At 44.8% G+C, this 24,603-nt stretch overlaps 1 protein-coding gene across 1 annotated transcript in view; it reads left to right on the top strand.

The window, feature by feature from the left end:
* dlgap5 (discs, large (Drosophila) homolog-associated protein 5) overlaps window positions 1-3,106 on the top strand; it is a 49,838-nt gene extending 46,732 nt beyond the window's left edge. Inside the window, exon 18 of the mRNA XM_080217668.1 lies at window positions 1,282-3,106. Within this exon, the coding sequence (XP_080073794.1) occupies window positions 1,282-1,416 (135 nt within the window). The 3' untranslated portion in view covers window positions 1,417-3,106. The remainder of the gene's footprint in view (window positions 1-1,281) is intronic.
* The last annotated feature ends 21,497 nt before the right edge of the window (window positions 3,107-24,603 follow it).

The raw sequence follows: 24,603 nt of genomic DNA, 5'->3' as shown, positions 1-24,603 counted from the left end.
CGCACAGCCAGGAGACTTGCAGATTACTGAAAGGCCTGGATTAAGTGAACGTGGGGAAGATTCCTCCATTAGTAGGCGAGACTAGGATCTGACTAGGGACGACCCTTTAGAACCGAGGAGAGGAATGTTTTTCAGCCGGGGTGATGAATCAGTGGAGGTAAGGTCATTGAGTATATTGAAGATAGACGTCCTTGATTGGTAAGCAGTCTAAGATGGGAAAATGCGGGAGAATGGGATTGAGAAACATCAGCCATAATCAAATGGCAGAGCAAACATGATGGGCCAAATGGCCTAATTCAGCTCTGATATCTTATGGTCTTATAAGACACTTTCCTATTAATAGTGGTAAGCAAGTTCAATATAGTTGAGTAACTTACCATTTTAAACCAGGGCCTGGGAAGTAGTTTTGTGAGGATTCTTACTATTTAGCCAGTCTATATTTGCATGGGATTCTCCAGGTGCATTTGAAATGGAGTTGGATGTCTAATCGGAGGCATAGACCACAGCTTTGTGAAGGCTTCCTTTTCCCCTCCCTAGCCTTAAGGATGGTTTTGAAAAATTGCCTTCCTACCTGAAGTTACTCAACTGTTTGTTCTATCGCTGGAATCTGATTAGAATGTGTGACTCATTGCGTGTGCTGAAAGGCAATTTTAGTTTGTGTTTCCTTCTAAGATTTTCACTCCTATTCAGTCTGGACTTTTCTGTTCTGGATGCATGGTTTCTCCAGTTTAATAGCCACAGCCATTTTGATTTGATTTTATTATTTGTCACATGTATTAGTTTACAGTGGAAAGTATTGTTTCTTGCACGTTATACAGACAAAAGTATCGTTTATAGACAAGGAAAGGAGAGAGTGCAGAATGTAGTGTTAGTCATAGCTAGGGTGTAGAGAAAGAGAAACTTAATGCAGACTAGGTCCAGTCAAAAGTCTGACAGCAGCAGGGAAGAAGCTGTTCTTGAGTCGGTTGGTACGTGACCTCAGACTTTTGTATCTTTTTCCCAAAGGAAAAAGGTGGAAAAGAGAATGTCTGGGATGCGTGGGGTTCTTGATTATTCTGGCTGCTTTTCCTGAGGCAGTGGGAAGCATAGACAGTCGATGGATGGGAAGCTGGATTGCGTGATGCATTTTGTAGTTCCATGTAGCTTTGGGCAGAGCAGGAGTCATACCATTTGCTTTCAAAGTTCTCGGAGCTTGAATTTTCTTTATAGTCATCCAGTTTTTGGATATTTTTAACTTGGCTAATGTAAATGCATAAAATTAACAAATCTTGTGTTTTTAAGCATTCTGCAGGAAATTGTATGAGTCCCTTTGAGACAATGGCCAGAGGCAAAGACCGGCAAGTGCTCCCACTTCAAGTAGCCCTCCAGGATTTGATATCGTTCAGTCCCAACGAACACCTCAATGTTGATGACTAGCCATCCTTTAACAAGAAATCCATCGCAACTGCTGCCCTTTCTTTCAGTGTCTGAACACAAAGGACTTGTCACTAGACGCTTCATAACTGGTTACAATACTATGCACTCCAGCTGAATGGAGATTCTTCTCTTCAATGAAGAAAAGCACTGAATGCCAAAGATCAAAGCCTGTATTTGGTGCATGATTTTGCCATTGACTATGAAGCTTCAAGTTTAGTCCTCTAGGGACCCCAACTCAGTTGCTCTGTGACCAATTGCTGGAATAAGAACTTTATAGAGGGTTTGTTGCCATCAGGTGGCCATATGTCAACACTCTAGATGACATTTATGCACTGACCTGGTTTTCTGTTTATCAATGTTTTTGACATCAGTAGGTCTCCTTTTATGAAAGGTGTGGATTCCAGAATAATTCTGGACTAAATGTGAAGGATTTCAATGGAAAGAAGTATTGTGCATGAGTGGTGGGGCTGTTGGCTTCATTCCTGCCCATCCCTATCTACATGCCCTCCAAGTTCCAAATAGCAGCCCCTTCCTTGTAGGAAAGGAGAAAATGCCAAGAAGTGAGGAGGCTCTTAGTTCCTCCTCCCTAACCCTACCCCAAGTGCCATCTCATTCCAATTTCAAAGACGTTAGAAGGGCAGCAGCTCACCATCCCTTAAGGCTGAAGCCTGAAAAAAAATTGAATAAATCGGTAGAACTTGTGTAGGGAATTGGTGAATTTAACCATCTGGAACACTGCCTGTTTTTTTTTAAAGCTTTAATATATGGATCATTGCACAACCCGCAAACGTTTTGACAGCTAACATTTCAATGCTGTTTTTAAACAAACTCCATTTCAGGAGCAGTAAAAGTTCTGAGGAGGGTGCATTTCAGGCACGTGGGCTGTGTAGTAGACTGCATGAAGCAATTTTTATTGTCTTCAGGATTTCTCAAAGTATCTGTTGTATGCTGTTGACTCCTCCATACAAATATGACTTGAGTTGCAAACACATCTGTCAAATACCCATCCAGAATGTAATTGATGTAATTCCCATCACAGCAATTAAAACTGAACTACAAACCCCCTCCCCTTTTGCTCCTATAATGAGTTAATGCCCTATAAAATGAAAGCATTTTATTGAAGTATACAGTTGTGCCAGCTAACATCCCAGCAGGAACAAATTGTATTTGTATGAAATCTGCCTGATTAATGCTGAGGCTGTTATTGAAACTATATAGGTTGTCAGCCCATACCCAAGGGTAAAAATCCAGTGTTGTGACCATCCAATCCCCTAACCATAAATAAAACTAGGTGCTCCAAACCAATGGGACTTGCCAAACCACCACGCTGTGCTCCTGTACTGGAAGGTTTTACTGTGTCAGAAATTTTCTGGTGTGGGTCTGTACATATTCCCTATCTGCTTCCAAGGACTCCACAACTGAAGTCATGCCTTGGATTGATTTACGTGTTCAACATAACTTGCTTGTTTTGACCTCCGCTGCCCAAATTTGTGAATGGCAGCAGCAGCAAATGTAGCGGATGTTTATTGTGCCATTTCTGTACAGAAATTTAATGAGGAAAAGATAAAATTATGCAGTTGTCAATTTCTTATTGCATTAGTGAGGAACCTCTTGCCTACATATTAGTTTTGTATGTCTGTTGACCAAAAATAAAACTGCATGGTTTCAGTTGGGAACTGTTTTAATTGAACATCCTGTGAGCTGGGTGCTGTTGCGTTGTTTGTTCATCTTTCTGGCACCTTATATTTCTATGTTTCTTATTCATTTGTGGCACATGGGTGTCACTGGCTGGCCAGCATTTATTGCCCATCCTTAGTTGCCCAAGAGCAGTTGAGAATCAACCACATTGCTGTGGCTCTGGAGTCACATGTAGACTGGACAGGTATGGATGACAAATTTTTTTTCCCTAAGAACATTAGTGAACCAAATTAATTTCCTGACAGTCAACAATGGTTTCTTGATCATCATCAGTCCTTAATTCCAGATAGTTTTTAATTGAATTCAAATTCCACTATCTACCATAGTGGGATTTGAGCCCAGGTCCCAGAACATTAGCTGAGTTTCTGAGTTAATAGTCTAGTGATAACACCACTAGGCCATTGCCTCCCCTTTTATATGTAATCAAGGAGAAGTGGTGAAGACTTGCCCATTGCTCCTTGAGCCTTTAATAAAGTTTATTTATTAGATACAAGTAAGGCTTACATTAACGCTGCAATGAAGTTACTGTGAAATTCCCCTAATTGCCATACTCTGGCACCTGTTCGGGTCAATGCACCTAACCAGTATGTCTTTCAGAATGTGGGTGGAAACAAGAGCACCTGGAGGAAACCCATGCAGACATGGGGAGAACATGCAAACTCCAAGTAGAATCCTGTAGTGTAGAAGGCCCGTTGAGTCTGTACCAACCACAATCCCACCATGCCCTATCCCCATACATTTACCCTTCTAATTCCCCCCCGACACTAAGGGGCAATTTAGCATAGCCAATCCACTTAACCTGCACATCTTTGGACTAATGGGAGGAAACCAGAGCAACCCCATATGGACACAGGGAGAATGTGCAAACTCCACCCCCACACACACTCACTGACCCAAGCTGGGAATTGAACCCAGGTCCCTGGAGCTGTGAGGCAGCAGTGCTAACCTCTATGCCACCATTAAAAGATCTGATGGTCGGAAATGAGCTCTGCCAAAAAAGCCTTTAAAATCACTTGGGTTGTGTGTTGTGAGATATTGTGCATGTTTTATTCAGTAAGTAGGACAGCCTGTGTACTTTCAAGCATTTTGTCCAGCATTTATTAACCCTTTCTCCTGGGGATTTGTTTTACCTGCATGACTACAGGTGAGGGGAAGTCTGGTTTCTAATCTCCAGTTGTTTAGTGTTGTGTTTTAGACATCAGACAACTCATGCTAAAGTGTGTGAAGTTCAGTTGTGACACTTAATTAGGAGCCCAAACTCCCCTTGTGTACAATCCATCATTTCATAGTACTACTATATCAGCAAAATGTGGTAGACAATCATTATACACCTGCAACATCCTACAGCAACACTGTGAAATTAGAGATAACTATTACTTAGAGGGGACGGGTTAGTGCTACATCCTCAGACTGATGTGTTCTTTACATTAAAGCTGCAGTGACATGCGAACAGGATCTCGGTTTAAATGGCATCACTAAACTAAATGTTTAATAGCAGCACACTGGCACGTTGGTTAGCACTGCTGCCTCTGTGCCAGGGACCCGATTTCCCCGCTTGAGACACTGGAGTTTGCATGTCCTCCCTGTGTCTGTGTGGGTTTCCTCCCACAGCCTGAAAGATGTGCTGGTTAGAGTGCATTGGTCATGCTAAATTCTCCCTTAGTGTACCCAAGCAGGTACCAGAGTGTGGTGACCAGGAGAATTTCACAGTAACTTCATTGTGGTGTTAATGTAAGCCTACATGTGACACTAATAAGCTTTAAACTTACCATTGGTTTGCTGAAAGTGTGACAGAGACTTTGTTGTAATGAAGTCTTTCCAACTTAAGGTTGCCTAACTGTTTCTAATTCACACAAATTTGCATGCAATTGCTTCAAGAGCTTTTAAATTTGATTTAGACTTTGCTGAGAGTGCCTATTGTCTCCTGAAACAGACTTTACTTTGCAGATTTGTGTTGCATCGCGTTCATATAAAAGTTTTTAAAGTTTGTTTGTTAGTGTCACAAGTAGGCTTGCATTAACATTGCAAAGAAGTTACTGTGAAAATCCCCTAGTTGCCACACTCCAGCACCTGTTCAAGTACATTGAGGGAGAATTTAGCACCTAACAGCATGTCTTTCAAACTGTGGGAGGAAACTGGAGCACCTGGAGGAAACCCACACAGACATGGGGAGAATGTGCAGACTTTGCATAGACTGTGACCCAAGCTGGGAATCGAACCCAGGTCCCTGATGCTGTGAGGGAGCAGTGCTAACCACTGTCATCACTGTTACATCACACAAACAAAACATTTGGCCCAATTGCTGTTTCTACATGAGCCTTATCTCTCACCTACTTCATACCTTTATTAGCACACCTGAAATGAAAGCAAAATTCTGGGAACACGCAGCATCTGTGACTGCTGCCTCAGCGCCCAGTCCCCAGGTTCGATTCCTGGCTTGGGCCACTGTGTGGAGTCTGCACCTTCTCCCTCTACCAGCATGGGTTTCCACCAGGTGCTCCAATTTCATCCTATGCTCCAAAGATTTATAGGTTGGGGAGATTAGCCATGGTAAATGCGTGGGGATAGGGTGGGGAGGTGGGCCTGGGTAAGATGCTGTTTTGGAGAGGCAGTGCAAACTCGACAGGCTGAATGGCCTCTCTGCTTTGTAGAGATCCTGTGAGAAATGGTTAGTGTAGATAATCAACCTGAAACATTAACACACTCCCTCCAGAACTGCTGAGTATTCCCTGCGTTTTCTGTTTTGGATTTTGAGCAGCTGAATACATTCTTTGAATTCCTTTTCTCCCTCCATTATCTTACTTTCCCTTGAATGCAGCACTGTTTGACTAAATTACTCCCATGTTGAAGCAAATTTCACAGTATGGCTCCTAGCTTTGGATTTTGGTGATAACGATATATAAGGATAGTTACAGGAGTAGGTAATTTAGGTCACCAAGCCAGTTCTGCCAATCAATGATATTATGGCTAATCTTTGACACTACTCCACAACTTTGTCGTTGTCCCTTGACACCATCTGTAGAATGGGAAATCTAACATTCCATTTTAACAATTGATTTTGCATTAACTGCTTGAGTTCCAAGCTTCTGCCACCTAACTTTGCTCCTGGGAGCTGTCTAGACTCTGTCCCCTATTTCTAGATTTCTCCAATCTCAGTGAAAGCCTATCTTTATTACCTTACAATTTAATCCAGCCCTTAAGTGAATTTTGCATCCAATTTCTCACTCCCTCTACTTCATGCAGCCCAGTTTGGGAATTGAGTTGAATGAGAAAGAGAACAGGAGGTAAGAGAGGAGGGGGAAGTTGTGATTTTGATTAGGGAGAACATCACAGCAGTACTGAGAGGAGATTTATCTGAGGGTTCCTCCATTGAATCTATGTGGGTAAAACAGAAATAAAGAAGGGGGAAGATCACTTTGATAGGAGTGTTATATAGGCCCCCAAATAGAGGGAATTTAAGGAACAAACATGTAAGGAGAAAAATAGGGGACTTTAACCTTCCCAACATTGACTGGGACAGCCATAGCATGAGGGGATTGGATGGAGAGAAATTTGTATGTGTTCAGGAGGAATTTCTCATTTAGTATGTGGATGGTCTGACTAGAGAGGGGGTAAAACATGACCTCCTTGGGAATTAAGGAAGGGCAGGTGACAGAATTGTTAGTGAGGGACCACTTTGGGACCAGTGACCATAATTGCATTAGTTTTAAGATAGTTATGGAGAATGATAGGTCCAGCACAAAAATTTCCCCTTTGTGTCCAAAGATGTGCAGGTTAAATGAATTGGCTGTGCTAAATTGTCCCTTAGTTTCCAAAGATGTGCAGGTTGGGGGGGGATCAGTCATGGTAAATTGCCCCTTAGTGTCAAAAGATATGCAGGTTAGGTGGATTAGTCATGCTAAATTTACACATTCTCCCTTTCTCTGCATGGATTTTCTCCAGGTGCTCTGGTTTCCTCCTGCAGTCCAAAGATGTGTGGGTTAGGTTGATTGGCCATGCTAAAAATTGCCCCTTAAGAGTCCTGAGATGTGTAGGTTAGAGGGATTAGCGGATAAATATTTCAGGATATGGGGGTAGGGCCTGGGTGGAATTGTGGTTGGTGCAGACTTGATGGGCCAAATGGCCATTTTCTGCACTGTAGGGTTTCTATGATTCTATGCTCCTTAGTGTCCAAAGATGTTCAGGTTAGATGGATTGGTCATGATAAATTGCCCATCAGTTTCGAAAGATGTGTAGGTTAGGTGGATTGGCCATCCAAATTGACTCTTATTTATGTAGTTAATTCAGCTCCCACTATATGGGATTATGAGGATCGAGCCTGATGGCCCGAATTGCCCCCTTTTGCACTGCAGGGATTCTCTGATATCATGCAGCCATTATTAAGCTGAATTTTGATTTTAAATGTGCCTAAGATTGTAAGAGGAGGGCAGATTGTGGGGGAGGTGGATAGTGAAATAGTCATGAGCAATGAGCGTTTTACAGGTCAGAGAAAGAAGGGGCTGAAGCCTGGCCTTTGCCTGAATCGAGTTCAAGGCGCAGTTTATATCTGTAACATCATGTTTTAAATGTATATTCGCACAATGGGACCTGCACAGAGAATGAAGCCTCCCACAGCCTAGTCAGCTGCCTTGTGTATGTACAGTCACACCGCTATCCTTTTTTCAGTTGGAGAAAAAGTTACCACGCAGGCAACTATCTGAAGAACCCAGCTGGAATTTTAACTAACTCGTGTATGGGAAAAAATATTTCAATTGTAAACTGTTTAGTCTCAGCTGAGAAAGCAGGTTTTTGGCTATCCTAAAACTACAAAATATATACAATGTGTTAATGGTATTTAGAATCATAGGGCAGCACAGTGGTTAGCACCGCTGCCTCACAGCACCAAGGACCTGGGTTTGATTCACGGCTTGTGTCACTGTATTCGATTTGATTTATTATTGTCACGTATTAGTATACAGTGAAAAGTATTGTTTCTTTTGCGCTATACAAGTAAAGCATATCGTTCATAGAGAAGGAAAAGAGAGTGCAGAATGTAGTGTTACCATCTGTGTGGAGCCTGCATGTTCTCCCCGTGTCTGTGTGGCTTTCCTCCGGCTGCTCCAGTTTCCTCCCACAGTCCGAAAGACGTGCTGGTTAGGAGCATTGGCTGTGCTAAAGTCTCCCTCGGTGTACCCGAACAGGCACCAGAATGTGGCAACTAGGGGATTTTCACGGTAACTTCATTGCGGTGTTAACGTAAGCTTACTTGTGACACTAACAAAATAAAGTAACTTATTTCGAAAAGCAATTTAGTTCATTCGCCCCATTCCCTTCCATCTCCCCCATGCAAGACAAGAGGAGGCTGGATTCAGGAGCAGGGATAAGCAAAAGTAAGGTTGCTATTACTGTTACATGTGAGACAGGAGGAGCATGCAGATTACCCAGCTCTGTTATGCAGGTCGTACCATTAGTTTAGAGATTTAATTTACTCACCAAAATAGCCAATTCAGTTCTGGTGCCCAGAATAAACAGACTTTAACCAGTTTCTGTCAATAAACTCAGAACGGTTGATTTGTTATAAAACAAACCATTTTAACAAGTTGCAAGAAATGGTTGACATACAGACGGAACCTGGAACTATAATTTTTATATCTCAATCCACACACAAGTGCACACTGTCAAAGGACACGCAAGTAATCTCTGCAGAGATGTGTGGCTCAGAAAAGTTCGTTGGGTTCAATACTATTGATCTGGAGCACCCCCTGCCACGTGAAGACAGATTAGCAGGGTAAATGTGTGACGTTACAGAGATAGGGCCTGGGTGAGATGACGTATGTGTAGGCTTGATAGACCGAAAGGCTGCCTCCTGCAAAGTAGGGATTCTATTCTATTCTATTTGATTATATTCTGATGCAAAGTGTTGCGTGTAGTTAAAAACTTGGAATGTGGGTCGGTTGATTGTGTGAAGGGGTTAAAAATTGAGTGCAGCGAAGTTCCTGGGAAACTGCTGGTGCTGCAAGATACAGCTGTAAAAACAATAGACAAGGGGGGGGCTTTGATAGACCCCCGGAGGGCTGTAGCTACATCACTGCATTCCAGATAACAGGCAGGGACTGCAAATCTGTGTTGATTGACCACAAGGAAGCTCTCAGTCACTGCTCAGGGTACCACACAGGCAAGGACCACAGACACATGTTGCTGATAGTATTGCTAAGTGTATGTGACTTGTTGGCAATTGGACTTTGTAATTAGTCAAGTATAGATCAATACAATCCTATAGAGCAGAGGGAGGCCCATCAAAACTACACTGAGCACAATCCCACCCATACCCCCATATATTGACCCTAGCTAGTACCCCTGACACCATGGTTAAGATGAGTATAGAGGGATATGGGGCAAATGCGGGCAATTGGGATTAGCTTAGAAGTTTAAAAAAAAAGCAGCATGGATAAGTTGGGCTGAAGGGCCTGTTTCCATGCTGTAAACTTCTGTAACTAAGGGGCAATTTAGTATTGCCAATCCAACTAACCTGTATATCTTTGGAGTGTGGGAGGAAACCGGAGCACCCAGAGGGAACCCATGCAGACTCAGGGAGAACATGCAAACTCCACACAGGCAGTGACCCAAGATGGGGATCGAACCAGGGCCCCTGGCACTGTGAGGCAGCAGTGCTAATCATTCTGCCACTGTGCCACCCTAGAATTGCTGTAATTGGGTAAATGTTACTACGGGAAACAAATTATGTATTTTTTTTATGTTAATTTGTGGGACATGGGCTTTGCTGGCTGGGCCAGCATTTATTGCCCATCCCTAATTGCCTGAGGGCAATTAGGAGTCAACCACATTGCTGTGGCTCTGGAGTCGCATTTAGGCCAGACCGGGTAAGGATGGCAGATTTCCTTCCTTAAAGGATATTAGTGAACTCGTTGAGTTTTTTTCTGACAATCGACAATGATCGTCAGTAGTTTCTTAATTCCAGATATTTTTTATTGAATTCAAATTCCACCATCTGCTGTGGTGGGGTTCGAACTCGGGTCCCTGGAACATTAGCTGAGTTTCTGGATTAATATTCTAGCAATAGCCATTGCCTTCCCTGTTAAACTATTAATTATGATTTATTTGAACGTGGTCAATATCCAGTGTACAATTTTGATTGGCGTATGTGAATTACTTGTAGTTGAGCAGAAAGGTATAAATTGTCATTGTTTTCATTTGTTTGGGGAACTTATCGGCTTATGTGGTGGGAACCAAGTCCCCCGCTATAGCTTGAATAAAGATCTCAAACAAGAACTCTAGTGTGTCCTCTGGCCTCTCGACGGGAATGAGGAATGAGGTATCTGGATAGCTTGTGGACTTCCCATAACACCGTAAGGAATAGCATTAGGCATGCTGCACCATTCAGTGATATCATGCAAAATCCCAATGTGGCCCCACACCATTTTGCTGCCTGCCCCACATACCATGACTCCATCATAGATCAAAAGTCTGTCTATCTCTGCCTTGAATATATTCAATGATCCAGCCTCAACTGCTCTCTGTGGAAGAGAATCCTAATCACTAACAAACCTTTGAGGGAAGAAATTCCCATTCATCTCCTGTCTTACTTTGAAATTCTGCCCCTAGTTCTAGATTCTCCGATGAGAGAAAACAGAGCAGTGCAAAAAACAATACTTTTCATTGTCTACTAACACGTGACAATAATAGATCAAGTCAAATCAAAAGATGGTGGCACAGTGCTCAGCACTGCTGCCTCACAGTGCCAAGGACCTGGGTTTGATTCCTGCCTTGGATGACTACTGGAGTTTGCACGTTTTCCCTGTATCTGCGTGGGTTTTCTCCGGTTTCTCCCACAGTCCAAAGATGTGCAGGTTAGGTGGATCGGCCATGCTAAGTTGTCCCTTAGTGTCCAAAGATGTGCAGGTTAGGTGGATTGGCCATGCTAAATTGTCCCTTAGTGTCCAAAGATGTACAGGTTAGGTGGATTGGCCATGCTAAATTGTCCCTTAGTGTCCAAAGATGTACAGGTTGGGTGGATTGGCCATGCTAAATTATCCCTCAGTGTCCAAAGATGTACAGGTTAGGTGGATTGGCCATGCTAAATTGTCCCTTAATGTCCAAAGATGTACAGGTTGGGTGGATTAGCCATGGATTACAGGGAGAAAGCAGGAGTGGGCCTAGGTAAGATGCTCTTTCAGAGAGTTAGTGCAGATTCAATAGGCCAAATGGCCTCCTGCTGTACCCTAGGGGAACAATTTCATTGTCTCAGCATCCCTCAGAATCTTACATGGTTCAATATGGTCATCTTAAACTCCAATGAGTATAACGCTGATATTTTTCTCGTAAGACAATCCATTAATTCAAGCAATCAGCCGAGTGAACTTTGAACCTTCTCACTTTTAAGAGTAGTGCTTTCCATCTACGTCAATTTTAATTAATACTGGGTGAAAAGGATAGACTTAAAATGTACTTGGTGTATTACAGGATTTATCTGTCGATTCACACATCAACATCAGAGGCCCAATGGAAGGCACAAAATCATTTCTTCCCTTCACTGAAAGCCCGTATGGTGTGCGTGTGGGGGGTAGGTGCAGTTGGAAGTGTCCATGATGAATCTACATACATCAAAGCCCTTGGGCTGTCTCTATAACATAGGAGGACTCAATGTGAGCAGGGAGCCAATACACGGGAGGCGATGGCCTAGTGATATTATCAATCGATTATTAAACCAGAAACTCAGGTAATGTTCTGGGGAACCTGGCTTTGAATCCCACTATGGCAGCTGGTGGAATTTGAATTCAATAAAAAAAATCTGGAATTAAGAATCTACTATTGCCGATTGTTGGAAAAATCCATCTGGTTCACTTCCTTATTTTAGGGAAAGAAATCTACCATCCTTACCTGGTCTGGCCTACATGTGAGTCCAGAGCCACAGCAATGTGGCTGCCTCCAAGGACAACTAGAGATGGGCAATAAATGCTGGCCAGCCAGCAACACCCATGTCCCATGAATGAGTTAAAAGAAAACTACAGTGAGTCGCAGCTGAACCTGCTTCCATTTTCACCCAACCGCCCAATACTTTCTTCCCAGGTTTCCAATATGGAGAGAAGAATGATTTTCCTCCCCCCCACCCACTAGCCCTTGATCTCCTCCCCCGATATTTACAACTCAGAATCACCCCGATACATTTGCTTCCTGAAGCACTCAGGGAACTAAGTCCACTCTTCAGATTGCTTTAAACCAAGTTCTACGCGTGGGGACAATTTTGGTTCGACACTGATTAATGGCTATGATTCCCTTAGGGAGCAAACTAACAACTTCACACACACAACGTCATATAGAGGGAGTAAATGGAAACTGATTGTCCCTCCACGAATACAGATCCTCACTTTAATAACTCCAGGAGTTGACTGTAAAGGAACAGCGCTTTACTGCACAAAATAAAGGAAAGCAAAACCACAGACCTGTGGTGAACACAAACAAGTCCCAACAGGGACAATGCAACAAAGGGAATTCCCTTTGTCTCTTTGTTTATGCCAGCCCACGGTGGCACAGTGGTTAGCACTGCTGCCTCACAACACCAGGGACCCGGGTTCGATTCCCAGCTTGGGTCACTGTCTGTGCGGAGTCTGCACGTTCTCCCTGTGTCTGGGTGGGTTTCCTCCGGGTGCTCTGGTTTCCTCCCACAGTCCAAAAGATGTGCTGGTTAGGGTGCATTGGCCATGATAAATTCTCCCTCAGTGAACCCGAGCAGGCACCGGAGTGTGGCGACTCAGGGATTTTCACCGTGAATAGTTAATTAGTCACAAGTAAAGTTTACATTAACACTGGAATGAAGTTATTGTGAAATTCCCCTAGTGCCTGTTCGGGTAAATGCACCTAACTTGCATGCCTTTCAGAATGTGGGAGGAAACAGGAGAACCCGGAGGAAACCCACGCAGACACGGGGAGAACGTGCAAACTCCACACGGTGATCCAAGCCAGGAATCGAACCCGAGTCCCTGGCGCTGTGAAGTAGCAGTGCTAACCACTGTGCATCCCCTCATTACAGTGTTAATGTAGGCCGAATTGTGACACTAATAAATAATCTTTAAAGAGAAACTATCAACTACCGCTGCCCCAACCTCTCTCATCCTCACAGTATAAATCTTGTCCAATTTTTCTTCTCTTCCGTTCTGATGAAGGGTCATCCAGACTCAAAACGTTGGCTCAATTCTCTCTCCACAGACGCTGCTGAGATTTTCCAGCACTTTCTGTTTTTGTTTCAGATTCCAGTATCCGCAGTAATTTGCTTTTATCTTTAAATAGCAGTCACTGTTCCTCAATCCAATACCAAATTAGTCATTCCCACAAAAAGGCAGAGATGACAGAGCGCAGCAATAGATCATTTGGCCCTTCTGTATCCATGCCAGCTCTTTACAAGAAATATCCAATTAGTCCCTTACTCCTTCTCCCCTTTGGAAAGTTATGGAGGGGCTTTAGGTAATGATAGGATTCATCATTGAATCCCTACAGTGCAGAAGGAGGACATTTGGCCCATTGAGTCTGCACTGACTTTCCGACAGAGCACTTCACGCAAGTGCAACCTCACCACCAACCGTTCACCCCACCAATCCACCAAACCTGTGCATCTTTGGGCACAAAGGGGCAATTTGGCATGGCCAATCCATCTAACTATCGCATCTTGGGACACTAAGGGGCAATTTAGCATGGCCAATCCACCTGACTATTGCATCTTGGGGACACTAAGGGCAATTTAGCATGGCCAATCCACCTAACTATCGCATCTTGGGACACTAAGGATAATTTAGCAAGGCCAATCCACCTAACCTGCACATCTTTGGACGTTGAGGGGCAATTTAGTATGACCAATCCAGCTAACCAGCTGTCTTTTGGACTGTGGGAGGAAACCGGAGCACCCAGAGGAAACCCAAGCAGATATGGGGAGAACATACAGTCTCCATACAGACAGTCGCCCGAGGCTGGAATTTAAACCCGGGTCCCTGGCGCTGTGAGGCAGGGGTGCTAACCACTGTGCTGCTCCCTTTATGGGAGAGCTTCCATGCTCCTGGAATTGTGTTTCAAGGATCCCTTTTGGAGGGAAGACGAACAAGGCCTCAATGTATCTATAGCACAGCATCCCGAACAGCACTTCCCGTAATAATCCACCAAAGTCGGGATTGCACACTCAAGTTTTGTGGTAGGACTTGAACCCACAGCCAAGTGACTCAAGGGTAACACAGCTACCGTTGAGCTAATTAGACAGGCATGACAAGCCAGCTCTTCCAGTCACAGGGAGGAGCTTGCTGCTAACAACTGCAGTCATTTGGCACTCTCTGCAGTGTTTTGATGCCACCAGCCAGGGCCTGCAGGAAGAAAGGGAAACATCTCTGAAGCCGTTCCCCCCGGAATTTCAAGAAGATGGGACAGGTAATGTTAATCAGAGAAGATGTCTGTGTGAGCAACAAAGCTTGAGTGGGTGGTGCTGAGCGAACACTCAGGCGGGAGGCTGAAGGAGTAGGTGCTGGCTAATGGGAAATGGAAACTGAAAATGCTGGGAATTTTCAGCAGGTCTGGCAGCATCTGTGGAGAGAGGAACAGAGTTAATGTTTCAGGCTCAAAACCCATCTCTGGGTGGAATTTTCCCTTCCCGCCCACCACGGGAATCATTGGGGAGGGGGGTGCAAACTATGTAAAGGCTTGTTGACTTCAGGGGGATTTCTTGCTCTTGGGGTGGTTGGAAAATCCCGCCCTCTGTCTCTCTCTCTCTCTCTCTCCATTGACTCTGCCTCCATATTTCCAATCTGTTCTGTATTTATTCCTAGAATCGTAGAATCCCTACAGGGCAGAAGGAGACCAACATAGGAACTTAGGAATTGGGAGCAAAAGTAGCTCATTCAGCCCTGCTCCACCAATCAATCAGATCATGGCTGATCTCTTCCCGGTCTCACCTCCCCACCTGCTCCTCCCATCCCATTAACCCATTTTTAAAAATCAGAAATGTATCTATCTCCCTCTTGATCCCATTCAATGATTCAGACTCCACCGCACTATGGGGCAGCGAGTTCCACAAATTCATCACCCTCTATGAGAGGTAGTTCCTCCTCATGTAGGTTTTAAATCTACCGCCTCTCAACCTATACCTGTGACCTCTTGTTCGAGATTGTCCCACAAGGGGAAACATTTGGTCTACATTTACTTTATCAATCCCTTTTAGTATTTTATATCCCTAGATCAGATCCCCCCTCATCCTTCTAAACCCCAGCGAGTATAAGCCCAAACTGTTTAATATCTCCCCGTACGCCAACCCTTTCATCCCCTGAATCAATCTGGTGAACCTCCTCTGAACTGCCTCCAATGCCACTACATCCTTCCTCAAATATGGAGGCCAAAACTGGACACAATACTCCAGATGTGGTCTCACCAACACCCGATACAATTGTAACAACACTTCTCTACTTCTATACTCCAGTCTCTTTGTAATAAATGCCAACATCCCATTTGCTTTTTTTATTAAATGTTGCATCTGCATACTGACTTTCTGTGATTCATGAACAAAGACACCCAGATCCCTCTACCCAGACACATTTTGAATCTGCTTTCCATTTAGGTAATAATTTCCTTTCTATTTTTTTCAGCCAAAGTGGGTAACCTCACACTTATCCACATTAAACTCCATCTGCCAAATTTTGGCCCAATCTTTTAGCCTATCTATATCCGTCTATAAAATACTTAATCATCTCTCTTTCTTTCTCCTCCCTCTCTGAGAGAGAGGAGAGAGAGAGAGAATAGAAATGAGAGAGAGGCAGAAAAGTTATTTTATATGTGTGAGACAGAGAGAGAGGGACAGAGAGAGAAGGGGTGGGGGGGGAGAGAGAGAGAGAGAGGAGGAAAAAGAAGTGTTGAGAAATGAAAGAAAGGGAAAGAGAAAGAGAGAGGTGATTTGAGAAGAGAGAGAGAGAAGAGAAGAGGAGGGAGAAAGAGAGGGGGGAGAGAGAGAGAAGGAAAGAGAGAGAGAGGGGAGAGAGAGAAAGAGGGAAGAGAGAGAAGAAGGAAAGAGAGAGATAGAGAGAGTGAGAGAGAGAGAAGGTGACAGAGAGAGAGAGAAGGAGACAGAGAGAGAGAGAAGGAGAGAGAGAGAGAGAGAGCAAAGGGGATAGAGAGAAAGAGAGGAGAGAGAGAGGAGGAGGGAGAGAGACTGAAGGAAAGAGAGAGAGAGAAGGAGAGAGAGAGATGACGAGGGATTGTGGTCATTTAAAATAGTTGAAGTATTTTATCCACTAAAAGCATGATCAGGAAATAGAAGTTAACGTGTGGGTGGGAATGCTGACTCAGAGACAAGGGCAGCTTTCAATCAATTTTATATGAGGTGGCAACATGAGAACGGACAGACACTTAAACTCCCAGAATGGAAGTAAGAAAAATGGTCCAAATGGTTTTGCCATTGGGCTGTGCCTCAAGACATTAACTTAGAATCATAGAATCATGTCAGTGCTGAAGGAAGCCATTTGGCCCATCGAGCCTGTACTGACAACAACCCCACCCGGGCCCTATCACCGTAACCCCATGTATTTACCCCACTAACCCCCCCAATACTAATGAGCAAATTAGCATGGCCAATCCACCTAACCAGCATTGTCTTTCCGATTGTGGGAGGAAACCCACGCAGACATGGGGGGAATGTGCAGACTCCACACAGACAGTGACTCAAGGCCGAGAATCGAACCCGGGTCCCTGGTGTTGTGAGGCAGCAGTGCTAACCCACTGTGCCCCCCCAACTTCCCAATGAAGAGATCAAAATAAAGGAAAAGAGAAACACAAACAACCCGATTGGTTTAGTTGGCATCACAGGTAATAAATTTAGGCTGGTAGGGAAGATGGTGACGGGGTGGTAATCCCAATGCCCAGACTAAAACCCTGGGGACATGGCCTCGAATACCAGAATGGTGGAATTTAAATTTGATTAATCACGCTGGAATTGAAAGCTAGTCTCATTAATTGTAACCGTGACAAGTATCAATTGTAGTAAAGAACGTATCTGGTTCACCAGGCAGCACGGTGGTTAGCACAGCTGCCTCACAGCACCAGGGACCCGAGTTCGATTCCCAGCTTGGGTCACTGCCTGTGAGGAGTCTGCACATTCTCCCCGTGTCTGTGTGGGTTTCCTCCAAGTGTTCCAGTTTCCTCCCACAGTCATGCTGGTTAGGGGGATTGGCCATGCTAAGTTCTCCTGCAGTGTACCCAAACAGGGGCCGGAGTGTGGCGACTAGGGGATTTTCATAGTAACTTCATTTTGGTGTTAATGTAAACCTATTCGTGATGCTAATAATAAATAAAAATAATTTCCTTCCTTTAGGGAAGGAAATCAGCCATCCTTACCCAGTCTGGCCAACATGTGACTCCAGACCCACAATAAGGTGGTTAACTCCTAACTGCCCTGCTGGAATGGCTGGGCAAACCACTCAGTTCAAGGGCAATGAGGGATGGGCCAGCCAGATAGAATGACCCTGGCAGGGGTGCACTTCTCAGTACTTTGGCTGAGTCAAGACCAGGTCAAACCCAAGATGGGATACAATGCTTTTTTTTGTCAGCTTTTTTTATTCATTCGTGGGACATGGATGTCACTGGTTGGTCAGTCTTTATTGCCGATCCCAAATTGCCCCTTAGAGGGCAGTAGAGAGTCAACCACATTGCTGTGGCTCTGGAGTCACATGTAGGCCAGACCGGGTAAGGATGCAGATTTCCTTCCCTAAAGGGCATCAGTGAACCAGATGGGTTTTTCCGACAATCGGCAATGGTTTCATGGTCACCATTAGATTCTTAATCCCAGATTTTTTTTTATTAAATTCAAATTCCACCATCTGCTGTGGCGGGATTCGAACCTGGGTCCCCAGAACATTAGCTGAGTTCCTGGATTAATAGTCTAGCGATAATACCACTAGGCCATCGCCTCTCCAATCTCTGTCTTGTGGGAACCATGAATTAGATTCAATTTGAATTGGATTTTGGGGCAAGCAGGGAGATGGATTAAGAGTTCTCCCTGTCCATTCCACGCATTGGTTTTGCAACTTTAAGGATGGAGGAAATTTAAAATGCAAACAGAATGGTTTCAGTTAAAAATGCATCAGAATTTTTTGCATTTTTTGCTGATACAAGTCAGACTGTACAATGAACTGCAAGTTAGCAAAGCTGTGGAAGAGGGAAAGTCACAGAAGAATGGGTAGAAAGCATCTGATGCATGGGAGGGGGAGATGGGAGGAGGCTCGTGCAGAGCATGTACTAGTTGGGCTGAATGGCCTAATTGTGTCCTGTAATTTTGTGTGTGTTCCATGTAAGAATCATAGAATCCCAGCAGTGCAGAAGGAGGCCACTCGGTCCATTGACTCTGCACCGACTCTGACAGATGGGATGAAAGTTTACTGCCTCACTTGTCCCGAACTTGTAAAATCTCGCCTGAGGTCAACAAACCTTCCCACTGTCCGTCCCTGGCCCGCTCCAATTCCAGTGACGGAAGGGGCAGTAAAATTCCGGCTAAAATTTTACCTTAGCCCACCTCCCCACTCTATCCCTGTGACCCCGCACATTTTACCATGGCCAGTACACCTAACCTGCACATCTTTGGACACTAAGGGGCAATTTAGCATGGCCAATCCACCTAACCTGCACATCCTTGGACACTAAGGGGCAATTTAGCATGGCCAATCCACCTAACCTGCACATCTTTGGACACTAAGGGGCAATTTAGCATGGCCAATCCACCTAACCTACACATCTTTGGACACTAAGGGCAATTTAGCATGGCCAATCCACCTAACCTACACATCTTTGGACACTAAGGGCAATTTAGCATGGCCAATCCACCTAACCTGCACATCTTTGGACACTAAGGGCAATTTAGCATGGCCAATCCACCTAACCTACACATCTTTGGACTCGAAGGGGAAATTTAGCATGGCCAATCCATCTAACCTGCACATCTTTGGACACTAAGGGGCAATTTAGCATGGCCAATCCACCCAACCTACACACCTTTGGACACTAAGGGCAATTTAGCATGGCCAATCCACCTAACCTACACATCTTTGGACACTAAGGGGCAATTTAGCATGGCCAATCCACCTAACCTACACATCTTTGGACACTAAGGGCAATTTAGCATGGCCAATCCACCCAACCTACACACCTTTGGACACTAAGGGGCAATTTAGCATGGCCAATCCACCTAATCTACACATCTTTGGACACTAAGGGCAATTTAGCATGGACAATCCACCTAACCTGCACATCCTTGGACACTAAGGGGAAATTTAGCATGGCCAATCCACCTAACCTGCACATCTTTGGACACCAAGGGGCAATTTAGCATGGCCAATCCACCTAACCTGCACATCTTTGGACTGTGAGAGGAAACCGGAGCACCCGGAGGAAACAGGGGGAGAACGTGCAAACTCCACACAGTCACCTAAGGCCAGAATCGGGTCCCATGGATTTAAGGCAGAATTTCTTCTCTCAGAGAGCAATGTATCTTTGGAATTCTTTCCCTCCAGAAGCTGTAGGGACTGAGGCTTTGAACATTCTCAAGGCTGAGATCGATAGGTTTTTAATCAGTAAGGGTTACAGCAAGAGCGCAGGAATGTGGACTTAGTGAGGGTTTGATTAGCCATGATCTTATTAAGTGGCAGAGCAGATTTGAAGGGCTGAATGGCCTGTGCCTTTTCCCAGCCAATGCAAAGCCTCTTCCTTGCCTGGCTAGTTCAGTTGGTAGAGCATGAGACTCTTAACCTCAGGGTCATGGGTTTGTGCCCCACGATGGGCACCATTATTTGCTCCATAATAAGTAGCACAATGGTTAGCACTGTTATCTCACAACACCTGGGACCAAGGTTCAATTCCAGCTTTGGGTCACAGTCTGTATGGAGTCTGTACATTCTCTTCTCCGGATTTCCTCTGGGTACTCTGGTTTCCTCCCATAGTCCAAAGATGTGCAGCTTAGGGTGATTGGCCATGCTAAATTAACCCTAGTGTCAAGAGGCTTAGCAGGGTAAATGTATGGAGTTACAGGAATAGGGCCTGGGTGGGATTGAGGTTGGCGAAGACTCAATGGGCTGAATGGCCTCCTTCTCCACAGTAAAGATTCTATGATTCTATTTAGAACATAGAACAGTACAGCACAAGAACAGGCCCTTCAGCCCACAATGTTGTGCCGAACATGATGCCAAATTAAAATAATCCCTTCTCTTGCCCTTGCTCCTCTTTTCCTTGCATATTCATGCGTTTATCTAAAAGCCAGCCCCCATCGTATCTGCCTCCACCATCACCCATGCCAGCGCCTACCACTCTCTGTGTAAAAAACTTGCCCCCCACATCTCCTTTGAACTTTCCCTCTCACCTGAATTGCATGCCCACCTAGTATTAGACGTTTCAACGCTGGGGAAAAGGATTCCGACTGTCAACCCCATCAATGCCTCTCATCATTTTATAGCCTCCTATCAGGTCTCCCCTCCGCCTCCGCCGCTCCAGAGAAAACAACCCTAGTTTGTCCAGCCTCTCCTTATAACTCATACCCTCCAGTCCTCTTCCGCGCCCTCTCCAAAGCCTCCACATTCTTCCTATAATGTGGCAACCGGAACACAATACTCTAAGTGCGACCTAATGAGAGTTTTATAAAGCTGCAACGTGATATCACGGGCAGCATCATGAGGTTGGCACGGTGGTTGGCACTGCTGCCTCAACGCCAGGGACCAGGGTTCAATCCTGGCCTGGGGTCACTGTCTGTAAGTTGCACATTCTCCCCGCGTCTGCGTGGGTTTCCTCCGGATGCTCTAGTTTCCTCCCACAGTCCAAAGATATATGGGTTAGGTTGTTTGGCCATTCTAAATTGACCCATGTATCAGAGGGTTTAGCAGGATTATGGGAAGACGGCCTGGGGTCAGTGCAGACACAATGGGCTGAATGGTCTCCTTCTGCACTGTAGGGATTCTATGGTTCTACGATCGTGACCATTTATGATCTCCTTGCCTTCCCAAAACGCCCGCCATTATTGTTGCTCGCATCAGAGAGAGCAAACAGATCTTCACTCTGGAACTGCCCCATGCCTGAAGCGCGCCCACAAGACAGAATATAACTCTGCGACATGGCAAATCTGTGTCACAGCGGAGGGCAAGATGACCTAACAACCTGCCATTGTGACTCACGTGACATGGTTTGACTTTGCTGTCACAATGTGAAGCTCATTCGCCTCCTCACACACCGTCATGTTCAGTCAGCTGCCCAGCCTCTCCTGCTCCCTCACCAGGTTCGCCACCAGCGTCAAGGAGAAAGATGGCACGGTTTGTAAAAGCGACGCCCCGCGGGCCCCCTCGCGTGGAATAGGAAGTGCGCCGAGAACTGAGTGTCGCTGAGCGCAGCATAAACGCGGGCTTCAGATATCTGTCACAAGGGGAGGTGTTCTGAGGGCGGTGAGACAGTGAGGGAGCACAAAATTGAATGGACGGGATCACCCACCACACTCCAGGAACCCGCCCACCCAAACTCAGGAGCAATTTCCCAGTTGGGTGGACAAGGACTTAGACAGGAAACCTGCCCATTCACCTGTTCAGGCCCTTTAGTTGTCACTTAATGTCCTTTCCCTGTTTAGTCTCAATCTTCAGGTGGGCAGGTGAGTGTAGTTAAAGTTTATTTTATTAGTGTCACAAATAGGCGGCACGGTAGCGCAGTGGTTAGCACTGTTGTTTCACAGCTCTAGGGATCTGGGTTCAATTCCCGGCTTGGGTCACTGTCTGTGTGGAGTTTGCACGTTCTCCTCGTGTCTGCGTGGGTTTCCTCCGGGTGCTCCGATTTCCTCCCATTGTCCAACAATGTGCGGGTTAGGTTGATTAAATTGCCTCTTAGTGTCCTGAGATGTGTGAGTTAGAGGGATTAGTGGGTAAATACATGGGGGTAGGGTCTGGGTGGGGTTGTGTTTGGCGCAGACTCAATGGGCCAAATGACCTCTTTCTGCACTGTAGGGTTTCTATGATTCTAGGCTTACATTAACAGTGCAATGAAGTTACTGTGAAAATCCCCTAGCCACTGCACTCCAGCGCCTGTTCAGGTACACTGAGAGAGAATTTAGCACGGCCAATGCATCTAACCAGCACACCTTTGGGACTGTGGGAGGAAATCAGAGCACCTAGAGAAAGCCCATGCAGACACAGGGAGAATGTACACAGACAGTGATCCAAGCCAGGAATCGAACATCTCGCCCCTGGCGCTGTGAGGCAGCTATGCTAACCACTGTGCCACTGTGAAGTTTGGCTGTAAAATGACATCCATAAATGGGGCTATAGAAATGCAAATTATTTCTTTCCCTTGAAAGAAAAGTGATACAGAGTAGAAGGAGGCCATTCAGCCCATCTTGCTGGTGGTGACTCTTGAACTATCCAATTCTTCCTATTCCTCCAAAATCTTTGTGAATATTTGCCCATCTATTTAATTTATTTGATTTAATTACTTTTTCTTTAGATCTTGGGGCTAAAGGGTTCAAGGGATATTAGGGTAAGGTGGGATCAGGATATTGAATTTGATGGTAAGCCATGGTCAAAATGAATGGCGGAGCAGGTTCGAGGGGCCGAATGGCCTACTCCTGCTTCTAGATTCTATATTTCTATGTTTCTGTGACATAGATCCTGAAGGAACCACTTTGTATGTGGTCAATATTAGTCTTGTTTCCGGCCTCAATGATGTGTTGTCAGTAGAAGCAGGGGAGAGAGAGGAAATTTTGGGATTCAGCCTTCTTCTTTCTTGGTACCTTTGAATCCTTGGCGGAGGTTCCTGAGTTGAACATACGAGGAACCCAATATGCTCCGGAGAATTATGGTATTGCCTCCGGATTCAGATTTCCTGGGAACAGACCCCGGGAACTAAGCAAATAAATATCTAAGCCTCTAACAAACCATTCTGGGTATTTGAATTTTTTTCATGCGCAGGGAGACAATTCCTCTTTTTCTTTGTAAACTGGATTAATGGGTCAACTGCTGCTTGTGGGATCTTGCTATGTGTAGATTGGTTGCCATGTTTAACAATAAGACTGTAGAATCTGCACTTCAGAATTGGTTTTGAGGTCCTGAGGTCATGATAGAGCACTTTATAAATGCATCTTGTGACACTACTGTGGTTTTAAGAAATGTATTTTTATCATGATTCTTATAAGGGATATGTTTGAAAGACAGCTCTGTTTTGTACGGTGCCAATTTGTTTGCAACAGGCAGCTCAAATGTTGAGAATACAGGATAATAGTTGGTTTTAGCTGATTTTAGCTAGGGATGTGTTCATTTAAATGGGGTTAATGCATTTTTGTTTACATTGGTTTCCCTTGGAGATTCAGAGTCGGGCTTTGGTGAGGTTGATGGACAGAGTCATGTGATTAATAGGAGGAGCTAAGCTTGCAGGAAAGACAGTGTTTTAGCCTCATCTTGTTATAAAAGTGGTTGAAAGTGGTGGCTTTCTCACTCCCTCTGGAAAATCTCCCTCTCTCTCTCCAGAGGTGATCAAAATGTTTTAGGACTGTTAACAGGTACAAACATGTAAGACTGTGCTGTTTGCTGATTTTGAAGACGGGTTTAAAGCCTATAAGGGGAATATTGCTTGAATTGGAAGTAATAGAGATAGGTTAGCAGTTAAGAATTGTATCTGGTCATGTTTAAGTATATCGATTGGTAAATGTTAAGCTAATTCATTTGTTATAGTTAAATTGACTTGTTAAATATAGTTTGTTTTGATAAAAGCTTCCTAGTGTGTCAATAGAATCACACCCAGAGTGAAGCATAGAAAATAGAAACATTATTGGAGTCTAGTCTGGCTTCATAATATACTTTACAGTTTCTGAGCCATAGCCTAACAATTTTAATTATTTTCTGAGCAGTTCGCCGCCAAAGCTACCAATTTAAATAAAGCCATTGACAGCAGTTGCTTGAAGAGATTATCCATCCACTATGGGGGGCACGGTAGCACAGTGGTTAGCACTGCTGCTTCACAACAAAAGGCATCCGAGTTCGATTCCCAGCTCGGGTCACTGCTCCCTGTGTCTGCGTGGGTTTTCTCCGGGTTCTTTGGTTTCCTCCCACAAAGGTGTATGGGTTATGTGGATTGGCCATGTTAAATTGACCCTCAGTGTCGAGGGACTAGCTAGGGTAAAATTCATGAGGTTATGGGGATAGGGATTGGATGGGATTGTGGTCGGTGCAGACTTGATGGGCCGAATGGCGTTCTTCTACACTGTAGAGATTCAATGGCTCTATTGCTGCCCTTTGACCCAGCCTCCTGCTGTCCGTGGCAATCAGTTAAGGATGGAGTCAGGCTCCCTATCTTTGTGACTGCCTTCAGCACTGCAACACTCTGAGATGTTGACACTCCTCTAATTCTGGCCTCTTATGTATCCCCGATTGCAATCGCCTCACTATTGTTGGCCATGGCTTCAGCTGCTGGGATTCTAAGCTTTGGAATTCCCTCCCTAGCCGTAGAACGTTGGAGCAG

Source organism: Carcharhinus amblyrhynchos, chromosome 35 (genome assembly GCF_965287045.1).
Source record: "Carcharhinus amblyrhynchos chromosome 35, sCarAmb.v2.hapA, whole genome shotgun sequence".
Classification (NCBI taxonomy): domain Eukaryota; kingdom Metazoa; phylum Chordata; class Chondrichthyes; order Carcharhiniformes; family Carcharhinidae; genus Carcharhinus; species Carcharhinus amblyrhynchos.
Note: the sequence above shows the minus strand (reverse complement) of the source record. Positions and strands in the feature narration are given on the sequence as shown.